Consider the following 18601-nt stretch of genomic DNA (forward strand, 5'->3'; position numbering starts at 1 on the left):
GTTGCAGCTCGAAGAACCCTTTGGCTCAAAACCTGGAAGGCGGATACAGGTTCCAAGGAAGCCCTGGAATCCTTGCCTTCTGTGGGGAAAGTACTGTTCGGATCAGAGCTGGATGAATGTCTTCTCTGGCAACGTCTAAATCTGCGGGGTTGCCATCTACGACTACATAAAGGCAGTCGTCAGCTCGGTCCTTTCGCCAACAGGGTAGGGCAAAGGGACAGTCTTCCTCTAAACAGGATAATTCCCACAGGAGACAGCATACCAAGAAGTCCTGGTCAGCCAAGCATCCTGCTTCCAAGCCGGATGGTAAGCCCACTGCCTGATGGGGCATTCTTCTCCCTGGGGGGTCTCAGGGTTGGAGGCCGACTCCTACAGTTTTATCAGGCCTGGCATCAGACCACTACAGATGCCTGGGTTCAAGAGGTGGTCTCTCAAGGTTATGCCATCACGTTCTTGAGGCATCCCCCTAAAAGTTTTGTTGGTACAACCCTACCTTTAGACCCTTTGAGGTCTTCAGCCTTCCGGGAGTCTATTGGGTCAGGAGTCATAATCTCTGTTCCTGTGACGCAACAGGGAAGGGGTTATTATTTAAATTTGTTTTTGGTTCAGAAACCAAATGGGTCACATCGTCCTATCCTGAATCTGAAGTCTCTCAACAGATTTATCCGTGTGCCCAAATTCCATTTGGAAACCCTATGGTCAATTATGCTGGCAATGGAGCCTGGAGATTTCATGGTCTCCCTGGACATACGGGATGCATATCTGCATGTTCCGATTGCACAATCCCACCAAAGATTTCTAAGATTGTCTGTAGATCAGCAACATTGCCAATTTCAGGCTCTACCCTTCAGGCTGGCGACAGCCCATTGGGTATTTACCAAAATAAGGGCAGTGATGACGGCTCATCTCAGATGACAAGGGGTCAGGATACTGCCATATTTGGATGACCTCCTGATATTAGCACAATCTCAGGACGTGTTACAATGTCATCTCCAGATGACCATTGTCTGCTTACAGGAGCACAGCTGGGTAATCAATTGAAAAAAGTCCTCTCTTACTCCAGCTCAGCGGATAGTGCACCTGGGGGCTCTGCTGGACTCTCTGGCCCAGAGGATTCTCTTACCAGAGGACAAGATAGCGGCACTACAGTCTCGTGTGCGCAGTCTACTCTGCAAACAAAGTATGTCAGGTCACCTGGCAACGCAGGTGCCGGCTCCATGGTATCCACATTCGATATGGTGGCGTATGCCCAGTTTAACTCCAGGTCCCTGCAGCAATGGATTCGGTCTCATTGGACTGGTCAGTTTCAACGGATAAAGTCTCAGATAATCCATATCTCGCCAGAGGTTCGGCTCTCCCTCGCTTGGTGGCTGGAGACGACTCATTTAGACAAGGGTCATCCGTTATGGGTCCCAGAGTGGGTACTCCTCACCACGGATGCAAGTCTGCGAGGCTGGGGAGCGGTGACAGGGCGTCACACCTTTCAGGGAAGGTGGACGGCTCAGGAAAGTCACCTACCGATAAATATCTTGGAGCTTCGTGCAGTGCACAGAGCGCTCAGTCTGGCGCAGGACCTTCTTCACGGCGGGCCTGTCCAGATTCAGTCCAACAACGCGACCACAGTGGCCTACATCAACCTGCAAGGAGGCACACAAAGTCCGGCAGCCATGAGGGAAGTGACGAACATTCTGCTGTGGGCAGAATGCCATCTTCCAGCAATCTCGGCAATATTCATCCCAGGAGTCCTCAACTGGGAAGCGGACTTCCTGAGTTGTCAGGACATACATTCCGGAGAATGGGCTCTTCATCTGGATGTCTTTCAACTCTTGGTTGACAGGTGTGGACTACCACACGTAGACCTCATGGCGTCACGCTACACAACCACAAGGTCCCCAGGTACGGCTCCAGAACGAGGGACCCCTCAGCTGCCTTCGTGGACGTTGAGGTGGAACTTCAGGTTGGCATAACTGTTTCCTCTGATATCCCTCCTTCCAAGAGTCATCAAAAAGTTCAAGTAGGAAGGCGGCAGGTTAATACTAATAGCTCCTGCCTGGCCCAGGAGACATTGGTTCACCGATCTGACATGTCTATCCATAGACAGGCCACTTCCACTGGCTAGCTTTGATGGCGTGGCTATTGAGGCTTCCATCTGAAAAGCCATGGGTTTCTCTGCTTCTGTGATCCAGACGATGATGAGGGCAAGGAAGCCTGCTTCAGCCCGCATCTATCACAAAATTTGGCATTCATATTTTTGTTGGTGTTCCCAAACAAAATATGACCCTAAGGTTTTCAGGGATTCAAGAGTACTTGAAGGTAGTGTCTGGCTACCTTGAAGGTTCAAGTTTCTGCTTTGTCGGTTTTGTTCCAGCGCAGAATTGCGCCCCTGGCAGATGTAAGAACATTTTTGCAGGGGATCCTACGACTGCAACCTCTCTTTGTCCCTCCAATGGCACCATGGGACTTTCAAGGCGATGCAAGCTCCCCCCTTTGAACCCTTGGAAAAGGTGGACTGAAGATGGTTGACAGCGAAGACACTTTTTCTTCTCGCTATTCCTCAGCTCGTAGAGTTTCTGACTTGGCAGCACTGTCATCCTGCTCTCCATATTGGATTTTTCATCAAAATAGAGCCGTCCTTCATACTAAGGCAGATTACCGTCCGAAGGTTGTTTCCCGTTTCCACATAAATGAGGAAATTGTAGTCCCAGCTTTTCAGTCTTCAAACCTGTCTACCTGGATGTGGTTTAAGCCCTTCGTATCTACATGGATCGTACCAGCTCCATCAGGAAATCAGATGCGCTCTTTGGCCCTGATTCTGAGCGCTCGCAAGCGGCCCGATGTTTATGCACTGTGCATGCGCAGGTGGTCTCCCACAGCTTTGCAAGCGGCCGGAGAACAAACAAACAAAAAAAAAACCGCCCACAAACCCAGCGAGCGGCTCTGAATCGGGGCCTTTGTGTTATATGGGTTTCACAAACGAGGCTGGCCAGCTAACAAACAGACTTTGGCTCGCTGGCTGTGTACAACTATTTCTCAAGTCTATATACAGGCTGATCTCCCTGTTCCTAACAAGGTGACATAAGGTCCACAGGGCACCCACCCTGACGCACCTGGCCTCAGTTGGGATCTGTTCTTTGTTTTTTTGTATCAATGATTCCCTCTTCGCATTTTGAGAGTGTTTCTTGGGTACATTGTACGTCCTTCTCCACTTTCCGTCTCTTGCCATTAGGCTCGTTTACAAACTGAGTGCCTGTGACTGGGGGCGGGGTATATAGGGAGGACCAGTGCATGCTGGGAGCTTCAAAGCTGTAGCTGGATATCTCCAACTACATACCCCAAGGTAGATTCTGTGGACCTTGAAGAAAAAGTTATCTAAGGTATGTTATACCATAACTGATTTTCCCTGCAGAGGGGTTTCTCCCTCCCGTGCTGAGCCCATTTTGCACAATAGCGCGCTTGTCACATTCCAATATCACTGTCAGTCATTTTTATATGGTACCCACACAAAAACCTTTTTTTTTTTTTTTTTTTAGAAAATACATTAGTGTTTTTGCTAGATAACGTTAGATAAAATCTTACCAAATTGGCTAAAATAGTGCTTTATAGTATTTCTTCAATTTGCCGTCGTCCAGTTTTTTTAATGTTTTGTTTTATAATGACAGAACTTACAATTAGGCAGAAAGTCAGCCTGGCTTCAACTTCAAAAAGAAAATCACAGCTTGAAATCATGCGGCAGAAACAGCCAAATGTTGGCGTTTCTGACAAATCGCTGTTCATTGCATTTCCCGCCAGGTGTATTTCTTCTTATAGATACATGGTCCAAAACATTATCTTATTTATTTATTACCAGTTATTTATAAAGCGCACACACGTTCCGCAGCGCGTTACAGACAATAGTCCTTCACATCAGTCCTGATTGTCACATCACCCGTCATGTAAGTTTAGTACAGTAGCAGATGCAGGAGTTGGGTGACTGACGTCTGTATTTATATTCACTGATTTGTTTTAAGAATCATCAAATTGAGAAAATGGAGAAAAACTTTGACCAAAACGTCAGCAAAGTGGAGTCCAACTTCAAGAACAGAATACAGTCACTGATGACTGAGAACGCAGACCTCAGGTAATGAGAAACGCAGACCTCAGGTAATGGGAAACGCAGACCTCAGGTAATGGCAAACGCAGACCTCAGGTAATGGCAAACGCAGACCTCAGGTAATGGCAAACGCAGACCTCAGGTAATGGCAAACGCAGACCTCAGGTAATGGGAAACGCAGACCTCAGGTAATGGGAAACGCAGACCTCATGAGTGCATGATAAACCAAGGTCCCCATCAGACCTAACAAATGCACGTATTAGATCATTAGTGCATGATAAACCAACAACTACGCCATCATGTCCATCTAAGTGCACGATCAACACCTTTAGGCCACCAACATTCGCACCGTATACATCAGACGCCCTTCAATTCACGCCACAGGATTCCTCTACCCATCCACAGACAAGACAACATAACACAACAATAACGATGTTAGTGACAACACAAGCTGCTAACCAGGCTGGAGGTAAAAACAAAACCTACGAGGATCTTTTCTACTTATCTGGGGAACTATTTGTTGCCTCCGTAGGAAAAATAAAAATCCCTCCAAACCCCTGAAAGCGAGTAGTCTAAACCCCTGGTTAGCATGCCGAAGAAGCGCTAGCAAGCACCCTGCCCGTGACGCATCCTGCGCAACATAGACTCCGTGCCGCACAATATATCCCGCTAAAGCAGTGCAGCCGCCGAAACACGGAATGCGCCATGAAACGCCATTGCAAACGCCAATTTGAGGAAATGAAATTCAAATTGGTCCACCCAGCTAACGTTACCCATTTTAGCAACGCAACCAATCTATTCCGCAAACCGCCGCGCCATCAATCTGGTCAGCAGAGGTCACAGCCGCAGCAACGCCTGCAGAGGAGGAAGAACAGGCACAAAATCCATAACCGCATTCACAGACGTAGAAGGAGAGACCAAGGGCGCAGCACCAGGACTTCACACCCCCCGCAAACCGAAAACGTGCAAAAGCTGACCCGTCGGGGAGGGGGGCCAAAGTGCTCTGCAAGTGTGCAGATGACTGCGCCGACGGGAACTGCGCTGCCAAGAATTACATTTTATATTTCTCGCCTGCCGACTGGTAGTGATGGAATAGTTATGCCTCATGTTCTGCTGTTTATACTTTGCTAATAAGACCGGTGTTAGATTTTTAAAACTTGTATTTTTATGACCGTGACATAGATTTTATACGTATGCGTATAATGTTTATGTGTAATCGGAGCCGTATCCGTGCATTACAGATATATCGTGGCAATAGGTCCTATAAATGATTCCATCTGTGTATTTTTATGACCGTGACATAGATTTTATACGTATACTTGTAATGTTTATGTGTAATCAGAGCCGTATCCGTGCTTTACAGATATATCGTGGCAATAGGTCCTATGAATGATTCCATCTGTGTATTTTGAGTAAATTAATGGGTTTTAATTGTGACATGTGCAATAAATCACAATATTACCCAAACCAGCAGCCGTTTACAAGCGCCCCTATTTCTATAGCTGTGAGTTAATGGAGCCTGTTGCACTACAGGTTGCAGCATCACCTATCAAAAGCGGCCGGAGAAGAAACACGTGAATTGCTTAAGCGCGCCCGCTGCACACGTAGTGCTAATGGCAGGGCGTAAGTGTGACCGAGCGTTAAGTGACCCCCACCAGTGGCAAATGAAGGATTTCTAGAGAGGGGGTGGGGGGGTTCCCAATGCTTGATTTTAGAGTGAGTGCAGCTAATCGCTGAATAAGTAATAATTAGCACTTATCCTGCTTTAATATGTGAATACAAAATATTTTGAGTGTGCATTAACCCCAGCATATACAGGACCAGCACTCAATACGCCATTATATTGGGCAGTAGGGCCATGGTCCGAGCTGAATGGTTTTATTTTAGGTGTGGTCACCATTCCAGAGTATGGGAGCAAGTCCGGGGTTCTGGGCCTAGCACTGCCCTGGGCATATATGTACATATTGGGCTCTATAGCAGCACATCCCTAACAGTGCATGGTTTCCAGATCTCCCTGTTGGTGCACAGGTCACCCATCACTGGCTGACACATGTATAAAAGGTGGTGCTAAGTATGTAATCCGTGACACTGAGAAGATGCGATACTAGCTAATCCCCAGTATTACTATATACTATTGTGCATCATATCCCCTGTACAGCAGCCATGTGCTGCACCTGATCTACAGGGACATTCAGAGCCCCTTCCCTCCTCTCCCAGGCCTAGGGTCCCTGAGCATCTGCCAGCAATGGCCGTTGGCCACGCCCCCTGGCCGGAACACCGCTTAACCCCGCCGGGGACAGCAGCGACCATGGACCCAGCACTGCAGGAGCTAGGGGGTGACATAGATTAGGGGCCGACGCCTGAGCGACAAGCAGATTCACAGGTGGGGGGGTAAGGGAAACCAACTCCCTCTAGCAGGCCTAGCACCGCTGGACGCCAGAGCGTATGTATGTATGTTACATGCCTCTGATCCTGTTACATGCGTGTTACATTCCTCTGATCCTATGCTACATGCATGTTACATTCCTCTGATCCTATGCTACATGCATGTTACATTCCTCTGATCCTATGCTACATGCATGTTACATTCCTCTGATCCTATGCTACATGCATGTTACATTCCTCTGATCCTATGCTACATGCATGTTACATCCCTCTGATCCTATGCTACATGCATGTTACATTCCTCTGATCCTATGCTACATGCATGTTACATCCCTCTGATCCTTTGCTACATGCATGTTACATTCCTCTGATCCTATGCTACATGCATGTTACATTCCTCTGATCCTATGCTACATGCATGTTACATTCCTCTGATCCTATGCTACATGCATGTTACATTCCTCTGATCCTATGCTACATGCATGTTACATTCCTCTGATCCTATGCTACATGCGTGTTACATTCCTCTGATCCTATGCTACATGCGTGTTACATTCCTCTGATCCTATGCTACATGCGTGAACATTCCTCTGATCCTATGTTACATATATATGATCCTATGCTACATGCGTGTTACATATATATGATCCTATGCTACATGTGTGTTATATTCCTCTAATCCTATGCTACATGCATATTACATTCCTCTGATCCTATGCTACATGTGTGTTACATTCCTCTAATCCTATGCTACATGCATATTACATTCCCTTGATCCTATGCTGCATGCGTGTTACATTCCTCTGATCCTATGCTACATGAGTGTTACATTCCTATGATCCTATGCTACATGTGTGTTACATTCCCCTGATCCTATGCTACATGCGTGTTACATTCCTCTGATCCTATGCTACATGCATGTTACATATATATGATCCTATGCTACATGCGTGTTACATTCCTATGATCCTATGCTACATGCGTGTTACATTCCTATGATCCTATGCTACATGCATATTACATTCCCCTGATCCTATGCTACATGCATATTACATTCCTCTAATCCTATGCTACATGCATATTACATTCCCCTGATCCTATGCTACATGCGTGTTACATTCCTCTGATCCTATGCTACATGCGTGTTACATTCCTCTGATCCTATGCTACATGCATATTACATTCCCTTGATCCTATGCTGCATGCGTGTTACATTCCTCTAATCCTATGCTACATGCATATTACATTCCCTTGATCCTATGCTGCATGCGTGTTACATTCCTCTGATCCTATGCTACATGCATGTTACATTCCTCTGATCCTATGCTACATGCATATTACATTCCCTTGATCCTATGCTACATGCGTGTTACATATATATGATCCTATGCTACATGCATGTTACATTCCTCTGATCCTGTTACATGCATATTACATTCCCCTGATCCTATGCTACATGCGTGTTACATTCCTCTGATCCTATGCTACATGCGTGTTACATTCCTCTGATCCTATGCTACATGCGTGTTACATTCCTATGATCCTATGCTACATGCGTGTTACATTCCTATGATCCTATGCTACATGCATATTACATTCCCCTGATCCTATGCTACATGTGTGTTACATTCCTCTGATCCTATGCTACATGCATATTACATTCCCTTGATCCTATGCTGCATGCGTGTTACATTCCTCTAATCCTATGCTACATGCATATTACATTCCCTTGATCCTATGCTGCATGCGTGTTACATTCCTCTGATCCTATGCTACATGCATGTTACATTCCTCTGATCCTATGCTACATGCATGTTACATTCCTCTAATCCTATGCTACATGCGTGTTACATTCCTCTAATCCTATGCTACATGCGTGTTACATTCCTCTGATCCTATGCTACATGCATGTTACATTCCTCTGATCCTATGTTACATGCGTGTTACATTCCTCTGATCCTATGCTACATGCGTGTTACATTCCTCTGATCCTATGCTACATGCGTGTTACATTCCTCTGATCCTATGCTACATGCGTGTTACATTCCTCTGATCCTATGCTACATGCATGTTACATATATATGATCCTATGCTACATGCATGTTACATTCCACTGATCCTGTTACATGCATATTACATTCCCCTGATCCTATGCTACATGCGTGTTACATTCCTCTGATCCTATGCTACATGCGTGTTACATTCCTCTGATCCTATGCTACATGCGTGTTACATTCCTCTGATCCTATGCTACATGCGTGTTACATTCCTCTGATCCTATGCTACATGCTTGTTACATTCCTCTGATCCTATGCTACATGCGTGTTACATTCCTCTGATCCTATGCTACATGCATATTACATTCCCTTGATCCTATGCTGCATGCGTGTTACATTCCTCTAATCCTATGCTACATGCATATTACATTCCCTTGATCCTATGCTGCATGCGTGTTACATTCCTCTGATCCTATGCTACATGCGTGTTACATTCCTCTGATCCTATGCTACATGCGTGTTACATTCCTCTGATCCTATGCTACATGCGTGTTACATTCCTCTGATCCTATGCTACATGCATATTACATTCCCTTGATCCTATGCTGCATGCGTGTTACATTCCTCTAATCCTATGCTACATGCATATTACATTCCCTTGATCCTATGCTGCATGCGTGTTACATTCCTCTGATCCTATGCTACATGCGTGTTACATTCCTCTGATCCTATGCTACATGCGTGTTACATTCCCTTGATCCTATGCTGCATGCGTGTTACATTCCTCTGATCCTATGCTACATGCGTGTTACATTCCTCTGATCCTATGCTACATGCGTGTTACATTCCTATGATCCTATGCTACATGCATGTTACATTCCTCTGATCCTATGCTACATGCATGTTACATTCCTCTGATCCTATGCTACATGCGTGTTACATTCCTCTGATCCTATGCTACATGTGTGTTACATTCCTATGATCCTATGCTACATGTGTGTTACATTCCCATGATCCTATGCTATATGCATATTACATTCCCCTGATCCTATGCTACATGCGTGTTACATTCCTCTAATCCTATGCTACATGCATATTACATTCCCCTGATCCTATGCTACATGCGTGTTACATTCCTCTAATCCTATGCTACATGCATGTTACATTCCTCTAATCCTATGCTACATGTGTGTTACATTCCTCTAATCCTATGCTACATGCGTATTACATTCCCCTGATCCTATGCTACATGCATATTACATTCCCTTGATCCTATGCTGCATGCGTGTTACATTCCTCTAATCCTATGCTACATGCATATTACATTCCCTTGATCCTATGCTGCATGCGTGTTACATTCCTCTGATCCTATGCTACATGCGTGTTACATTCCTCTGATCCTATGCTACATGCGTGTTACATTCCCTTGATCCTATGCTGCATGCATATTACATTCCCTTGATCCTATGCTACATGCGTGTTACATTCCTCTGATCCTATGCTACATGCGTGTTACATTCCTATGATCCTATGCTACATGCGTGTTACATTCCTCTGATCCTATGCTACATGCATGTTACATTCCTCTGATCCTATGCTACATGTGTGTTACATTCCCATGATCCTATGCTACATGTGTGTTACATTCCCATGATCCTATGCTATATGCATGTTACATTCCCCTGATCCTATGCTACATGCGTGTTACATTCCTCTAATCCTATGCTACATGCATATTACATTCCCCTGATCCTATGCTACATGCGTGTTACATTCCTCTAATCCTATGCTACATGCATGTTACATTCCTCTAATCCTATGCTACATGCGTGTTACATTCCTCTAATCCTATGCTACATGCATGTTACATTCCCCTGATCCTATGCTACATGCATGTTACATTCCCCTGATCCTATGCTACATGCGTGTTACATTCCTCTGATCCTATGCTACATGCATATTACATTCCCTTGATCCTATGCTGCATGCGTGTTACATTCCTCTAATCCTATGCTACATGCATATTACATTCCCTTGATCCTATGCTGCATGCGTGTTACATTCCTCTGATCCTATGCTACATGCGTGTTACATTCCTCTGATCCTATGCTACATGCGTGTTACATTCCCTTGATCCTATGCTGCATGCGTGTTACATTCCTCTGATCCTATGCTACATGCGTGTTACATTCCTCTGATCCTATGCTACATGCGTGTTACATTCCTCTGATCCTATGCTACATGCATGTTACATTCCTCTGATCCTATGCTACATGCATGTTACATTCCTCTGATCCTATGCTACATGCATGTTACATTCCTCTGATCCTATGCTACATGCGTGTTACATTCCTCTGATCCTATGCTACATGTGTGTTACATTCCTATGATCCTATGCTACATGTGTGTTACATTCCCATGATCCTATGCTATATGCATATTACATTCCCCTGATCCTATGCTACATGCGTGTTACATTCCTCTAATCCTATGCTACATGCATATTACATTCCCCTGATCCTATGCTACATGCGTGTTACATTCCTCTAATCCTATGCTACATGCATGTTACATTCCTCTAATCGTATGCTACATGCGTGTTACATTCCTCTAATCCTATGCTACATGCATGTTACATTCCCCTGATCCTATGCTACATGCATGTTACATTCCACTGATCCTATGCTACATGCGTGTTACATTCCTCTGATCCTATGCTACATGCATATTACATTCCCTTGATCCTATGCTGCATGCGTGTTACATTCCTCTAATCCTATGCTACATGCATATTACATTCCCTTGATCCTATGCTGCATGCGTGTTACATTCCTCTGATCCTATGCTACATGCGTGTTACATTCCTCTGATCCTATGCTACATGCGTGTTACATTCCCTTGATCCTATGCTGCATGCGTGTTACATTCCTCTGATCCTATGCTACATGCGTGTTACATTCCTCTGATCCTATGCTACATGCGTGTTACATTCCTATGATCCTATGCTACATGCGTGTTACATTCCTATGATCCTATGCTACATGCATGTTACATTCCTCTGATCCTATGCTACATGCGTGTTACATTCCTCTGATCCTATGCTACATGTGTGTTACATTCCTATGATCCTATGCTACATGTGTGTTACATTCCCATGATCCTATGCTATATGCATATTACATTCCCCTGATCCTATGCTACATGCGTGTTACATTCCTCTAATCCTATGCTACATGCATATTACATTCCCCTGATCCTATGCTACATGCATGTTACATTCCCCTGATCCTATGCTACATGCATGTTACATTCCCCTGATCCTATGCTACATGCGTGTTACATTCCTCTGATCCTATGCTACATGCGTGTTACATTCCTCTAATCCTATGCTACATGCATGTTACACATCTCTGATCCTTAAACCAAAACATGTGGAAAGCGCAGATTTCGCATAATGTTAGTTTAAAACCTCGGCCCCTAATAATAATGAGTCGTAAGCGGTAAATGCAACTGAATCTACATCAGTAGAAGAACCATGCGCTGACGTCGCCTGCATCAGAGCGTTTATGAGTAGTCGCACTGCCCGCGCTGTGCTATTATTATACATTATAGCATTTATTTATAAGGCAGAGCTGCTCAGACCATTATTACACACAATTATAATGTATTAATATTGTACTGATAAATGTTTGTTCTTCATATATGCTTATCTTTGTATTAGAGCTCCTACATGTCCTGGTGATATTTCTTGTTTGCACAGGAGGAGACTTATCGCTAAGAGCGAGCAGCTTTATAGTGAGAGGAACAGACGGAATCCTGCAGCTACAGCGGAAGCGCATGGAGACCTGTTGTAGCACTCGCTGTACAGTGTTGGCTTCGGAGCTGACACTTATAATGGCGGAGTAAATTCTATATACAGATTGTTTATAGACAATGGGAGAAGCACAGCGGCACATACACACAGATCCGTCTGCATCACTTCTCCACCCAATCTACTAAATTTATTCACTGAAAAACTGTCATTTGTCACATTTTATTCACGTATTGTATAACACGGCAGAGGGCAGCCAATATAGCGCTGCGCCAATCCTCCTCCAGCCATTGCCACCTCAGGATGATGATCATAGATGAGAATAAAAGTGTTATTATATATTTTTTTATATATTAGATTCTATTTTTGTTCACAAGTGAAGCCTGGAGCTCAGCGAAGCGAGACGGTAACTCTTCCCACTCGTTGCCAGTATCGCAGAGGATAATGGGAGAATGGGACCTGCGCTCTGTTATCTCTACCTAACAGTGAGGAGCTGCTGGTGCTAGTGGTGTCCAACCTCCTAATACCTATTAGTAGTGATGAGTAGTTCACGAATGATCAGTTCAAAATTAACTAAATCTTCAAAGTTAACTAGTTCACAGCCCTGGCAAAGATTAGTTCATCAGGAACTAAAGCAAGTGGGAGGAGTTAGACACAGTGAGATGGAGCACAGAAGCTCAATTAGGCACGAGTCAGTACTGCTAACTACCACAGGTGGCAGTGCTGTGCTCAGACATTATGGAGCTGATTGACTCATGAGTCATCATGAAAATCTAGTACATTTTCCTGGCATATAGTTCACTGGCTCATATAGATCAGTCGCTCTTTTAGTTCAGTGGCTCATGTAGTTCACAAGTCACATGATACATTCTCCATCCGCTCTCTCATACATTCATCATAAGTCAGTACTGCTAATCTACCACAGGTGGCACTGCTGTGCTCAGACATTGTGAGGAATCGGAGGAGCTGATTGAACTAGATTGTTATGATGATTTATGAGTCATTCTCCTGGCATACAGTTCACTGGCTCATATAGTTCAGTAGCTCATGTAGTTCACAAATCACATGATACATTCCTCTTCAGCTCAAGACACAGTGCTGAGTGCTGCATGCTGTATACTGTAGTTCTGTTTATTCCACAAAACATAGGGTAATATGCATCAATCCTTCAGGAGACAGTAAGGGGCCAATTCAGCAGTGCATGCAAGTGCACAACTGAACGTAGATTCCTGATTATCGGGAGTCTGCTCATGCGCAGGACCCATTCTGTGAGTGTGCAGAATGGGTCCTGGTAACATGCACGCTAGCCCTTGAATGCCTCTGCCTGATTGACAGGCAGAGGTATTTAAGGGGCAGTGCGGGGGTGGGCACCGTTCCTAGAAACGGCCCCATTTTCCGGGAGTGGCAAGCCCAGGATCTGCATTGATCAACGTAGTATCCTGGGCTCGCAAGCCGGCCAGGCTGAGTAAGCTGAAGCTTACTCAGCTGCCTGGCCGCCCGGTGCCGTCCACCATCACGAGCATCGATGGTCGCGATGGTGAGCCAAGCACTGCGATCTCCGTCGCAGTGTTGGGATCGCAAATGCAGCAGGGGGTGTCATACATATCCTGCTGCATTTGCAAATTAGCAAGGACAGAATTGCCACACTGCCTGCGTGCATAAATCATATATCTATAGGCTGCGTGCATACATCATATATCTATAGCCTGCGTGCATACATCATATCTATAGCCTGCGTGCATACATCATATCTATAGCCTGCGTGCATAAATCATATCTATAGCCTATGTGCATAAATCATATCTATAGCCTGCGTGCATACATCATATATCTATAGCCCGCGTGCATACATCATATATCTATAGCCTGCGTGCATACATCATATATCTATAGCCTGCGTGCATACATCATATCTATAGCCTGCGTGCATACATCATATCTCTATAGCCTGCGTGTATACATCATATCTCTATAGCCTGCGTGCATAAATCATATCTATAGCCTGCGTGCATACATCATATCTCTATAGCCTGCGTGCATACATCATATATATATAGCCTGCGTTTATACATCATATCTATAGCCTGCGTTTATACATCATATCTATAGCCTGCGTGCATACATCATATATATATAGCCTGCGTTTATACATCATATCTATAGCCTGCGTTTATACATCATATCTATAGCCTGCGTTTATACATCATATATATATAGCCTGCGTGCATACATCATATATCTATAGCCTGCGTTTATACATCATATATATATATATATATATATATAGCCTGCGTGCAGTTTTTGCAATTGCGTTTCTTGCTGCATCAGGGCCTAAGTGGAAAGCTGCCCATAGCAACCAATCAGCTTCTGCCATGTTATAGACTGTGCTAGATAAATGACAGAAGCTGGCATGTACAACCCCATCACTATCAGAACCATTATCTCCCTAAATACTTAAAATAGAAAAATGTTATATTTTTGTGAGGAAAACAGAAATGCAATTATAATACTTATGATTTATAGCAGACTGTGTGCCAGCGAGGCAGCTGGATATCCTAATGCTGGGATGATGATGGGCCTATTTTTATGTAGAGACCTGGAGCTGTAGTCCCATCCGCCCCATTTGTAATCTTGCCCTGGTGTGCATTTAGTGACATTGATGCGTGCAATTAAAAAAAATGTAAAATAAGATTCGGGTAAAACTAAAGTTTGTTTTTTCCAATTACTGTGTTTTATAAGCAAAAAAAGTGAGGTTACAATATTGTGAATTTGGCTCTGTCTCAAACGTAAATAACATTGCAGAGCTAAACCTGTCACTACTAGTTTACTAGGATATTTGTCCATAATGCGATGTGCCAATGGTCTCTGGAACGGCCCTAGGATGGTAACGCTTGTGGACGTGGAGATTTGCCAATGGTTATTTAGTTAATCACCTACCCAGTAACAGCTATCACACCCTGGAATAAGAGTTTCTATGGGCAGGAAAGACTGCTGCTAGCGGTAACCTCCTCCATGTGTGCATCCAGAACGTGTATTTCTTTATATAAGGATAAGGGTTTCCACAGTCTCAGTTTTGAGAGCTTGAAGCTTCGCCTTAAAAAGAAAAACAGACGCCAACGTTTTCTGGCATGTGAGAAACTTTATTCATATTCTTCCTGGGTAAAACACCCATATTATGCCATCACATTGCTAAATGGGAATCACAACATTATAAACAAAAATCCACATTGTCACAGTAGACGGAATTGCTGCTAGCGGAATAAAGACTTCACAAAGGCATGTAATATGTTTAGATGTTATCACAACAGCGGGATACCCGAGAACGCTCGCTACTAAACAACAACTCTCCGTCGTATAGAAGCTCCGTAGGACATAACATTTCCTGAGCTAAAAATTTCACGTTGACCCGTATTGTGCCGCATGTTACCCTGTTGGCTCCGCAAAAAAAAAAAAAAGTTCTAAATGACCAAATTCACAGGTTTTATTGTAAAAGGACATTGTAAATATTAAAGGAACTAGAGGCCTCTCCTTAGCTAAACTACTTATATTATTGTACATTCTGACACTCCTGTGAGTGGTTATACAGGTCACGCCTGAATGTGGGTTGTAATTCAATGTATCCATGCTCAGCGGCTATACTGTACCGCTCGGTGTATGATTTACTAAGAGCCGCAAGTTCATGGAGAGATCTTCTCAGGATAGTCCGGTACCCTGTAAGTAGAGTCATTATATCATTACAACAGTACAGACTAAGGAGAGGGCAATATGGAACTGGCCAGAAGGGGACTTGCAGTGTATATGTATGTATGTATGTATGTATATATATATATATATATATATATATATATATATTCCTGAGGGGTTACTGCCCTTTATCAGACCTGTACTCTCTCACCATTTCCGCTCCCTTATAATGGCACTTAGGGGTCTCCGTGTACCTGCCATAAAGGATCAGTGCTATTATAGTGTCATAATCATTGTATTACAGTCTCTATTAGGGCTTGGGATAAAATACACCCTCCATCCCTGTATGCTGCCAGGCTCATTCTTGTATTATCTTGTTCTTTTCATACCGGCCCTCAGTAATTCTGGCTGTACATGAAGCCGATGGCTATTGTTACAGTCTCATGTGTTGCCACTTTATCTGCAGTTTGACTCAATATTAGAAGAGATAAAATAGTTTTGTGAGCCGCAGCGTGGGAGATGGGGACCCCCAGTGCCACGGAATGACTTGCCGTACAGGTACTAATGTTCTGTTGTACACAGCGCCCCCGGCAGGCTGATTCCCTGATTCAGATTCACACACAATGTGGCCATACCTGATATTTCTCCTACTACGCACGTCTCTGAGCATACATCCCCATCCTAATGATATCAGACGGATCTCTTCCACCAATGCTAGGGGTGGTCCTAATGACAGCTGCTCTAACGAGGATATATAGGGCCTATTGTGTATACTGGGGGAGATCCACATCTATTTGCAATCTTGCAATGCGGACACTTAACATGTGCCTGTGAATCAGATCCTGAGTGTGCAGATTGTCCTCCCAGTCCATCTCCAGCTCACCCGCAGACTTCCCAGTCCATCTCCAGCTCACCCGCAGACTTCCCAGTCCATCTCCAGCTCACCCGCAGACTTCCCAGTCCATCTCCAGCTCACCCGCAGACTTCCCAGTCCATCTCCAGCTCACCCGCAGACTTCCCAGTCAATGTCCACACTGGCAGGATGGACATCAGTTCTGGGGTACTTCAGGGATGGACCTGAGAGCTTGGGGTGAGCAGACACCAAGTCCGGTGGGTGCTGAAAATACTTTGAGCTTGTTACTGTGGTTACAACCATGTTTATCCACACGGGAGCAATGTCCTGCAGGTCGCCAGTGAAGAAAGTAAAGGCCCTGTAGAATAATTACTAGTTGAAGGTTGTGACGGTGTCTCGGGATCAGATGGCAGGTTACCACTCCCTAGGCCATGTCTCTGAGGCCGTGCCATAGCATCACAACTTGGCGTTGAACTGGAAGGCAAATCTGTGGAAGGATCGTCCGCAACTCAGATCCCAGCTGGGCGTCCTCCCTTCACAAACCTCCAGTCCGTTACAGGAAGATGAGCTTTTTGCAGAGGGTCGTCCATGGCTCAGGCATCTGTGATCCGTTAAACTTTAAAGCACATTTTTGGCTCAAGTCGCGGTTTACTTTAGTTAGGATGGAGCTGATGTCTTCCCCCCTAGGACATAATAACAGCATTACTGAGCAGGAGCAACAGGGCATCTTACTTACCGTACATTCTGTAATCTGTGTCTGACCCTCACCTAAAGGCCTATACGACACGTGACCCGTGTGACCTGCATGAGATGGTAACGGGTGGCTCCTCCTCTCCTGGGGCTGCCTCGGTCACAGATTTTGGGGTGTAGGGTAACTTGGAAATGGGTAACTGCTCCTGCTGAGCCTGCAGCCCATAGCTGACACCTTACACCCAAGCTTTGGATTGGGGGCTGTTACCCTCTTATAAATGATGTATTTGCCCTCAATAACTGCCCCCAGATCACATGTAAGAGGTACATTATTCACTGTGTGCTGCATACCTGTCCTGCTTTATCGGTTTCCTATCTAATGGGTACACAGTTGGGTATAAGCCACCTATGCCTTAAGCTGGGTATACACTAGATGATAAATCGCTCAAACCCGCGGATCGTCCATCAGGGTCATCCTTAGGCCTACATGTAGGGCCGATGGAATGACTAAGGTGCCAACGCCGGTATAGTGGATGGAGCCGGTACCTGACATATCGGGCGTTCGGTCACCGCAGTGTGTACTTACAGCACGTAATATGAGGTTGGGCATCGCATCGGTGGGTACACACATCGGCAAGTATGTACCCAGCTTTACTCCTGCAATTTGTCTCTCCACTAGGTAACCCAATAACATGTCTATCACTAGGTAACCCAATAACATGTCTATCACTAGGTAACCCAATAACATGTCCATCACTAGGTAACCCAATAACATGTCCATCCCTAGGTAACCCAATAACATGTCCATCACTAGGTAACCCAATAACATGTCCATCCCTAGGTAACCCAATAACATGTCCATCACTAGGTAACCCAATAACATGTCTATTCTACACCTGTAGGGTTATCAGATATCTCTCATGGACAAGGATAGATGAAGCACGAAATGAATACAATACCACAGCCTATAGTTATATCTGCCCAATGTGTACACACCTATAGCTATATCTGCCAAATCTGTACACACCTATAGTTATATCTGCCCAATGTGTACACACCTATAGCAATATCTGCCCTGTGTGTACACACCT

General features: G+C 44.7%; 2 protein-coding genes across 2 annotated transcripts in view; one reads left to right on the forward strand and one right to left on the reverse strand.

The window, feature by feature from the left end:
- FLACC1 (flagellum associated containing coiled-coil domains 1) overlaps window positions 1–12542 on the forward strand; it is a 71148-nt gene extending 58606 nt beyond the window's left edge. Inside the window, exons 15-16 of the mRNA XM_088465255.1 lie at window positions 4008–4117; window positions 12233–12542. Of these exons, the coding sequence (XP_088321381.1) occupies window positions 4008–4117; window positions 12233–12326 (204 nt within the window). The 3' untranslated portion in view covers window positions 12327–12542. The remainder of the gene's footprint in view (window positions 1–4007; window positions 4118–12232) is intronic.
- A 2870-nt stretch (window positions 12543–15412) lies between these two features.
- Window positions 15413–18601, reverse strand: part of LOC148436172 (caspase-8-like) — a 105107-nt gene continuing 101918 nt past the window's right edge. The window contains exon 8 of the mRNA XM_088465258.1: window positions 15413–17503. Within this exon, the coding sequence (XP_088321384.1) occupies window positions 17374–17503 (130 nt within the window). The 3' untranslated portion in view covers window positions 15413–17373. The remainder of the gene's footprint in view (window positions 17504–18601) is intronic.

The sequence above is a fragment of the Taudactylus pleione genome, unplaced genomic scaffold, assembly GCF_031769625.1.
Source record: "Taudactylus pleione unplaced genomic scaffold, aTauple2 ptg001928l, whole genome shotgun sequence".
Taxonomy (NCBI): Eukaryota; Metazoa; Chordata; class Amphibia; order Anura; family Myobatrachidae; genus Taudactylus; species Taudactylus pleione.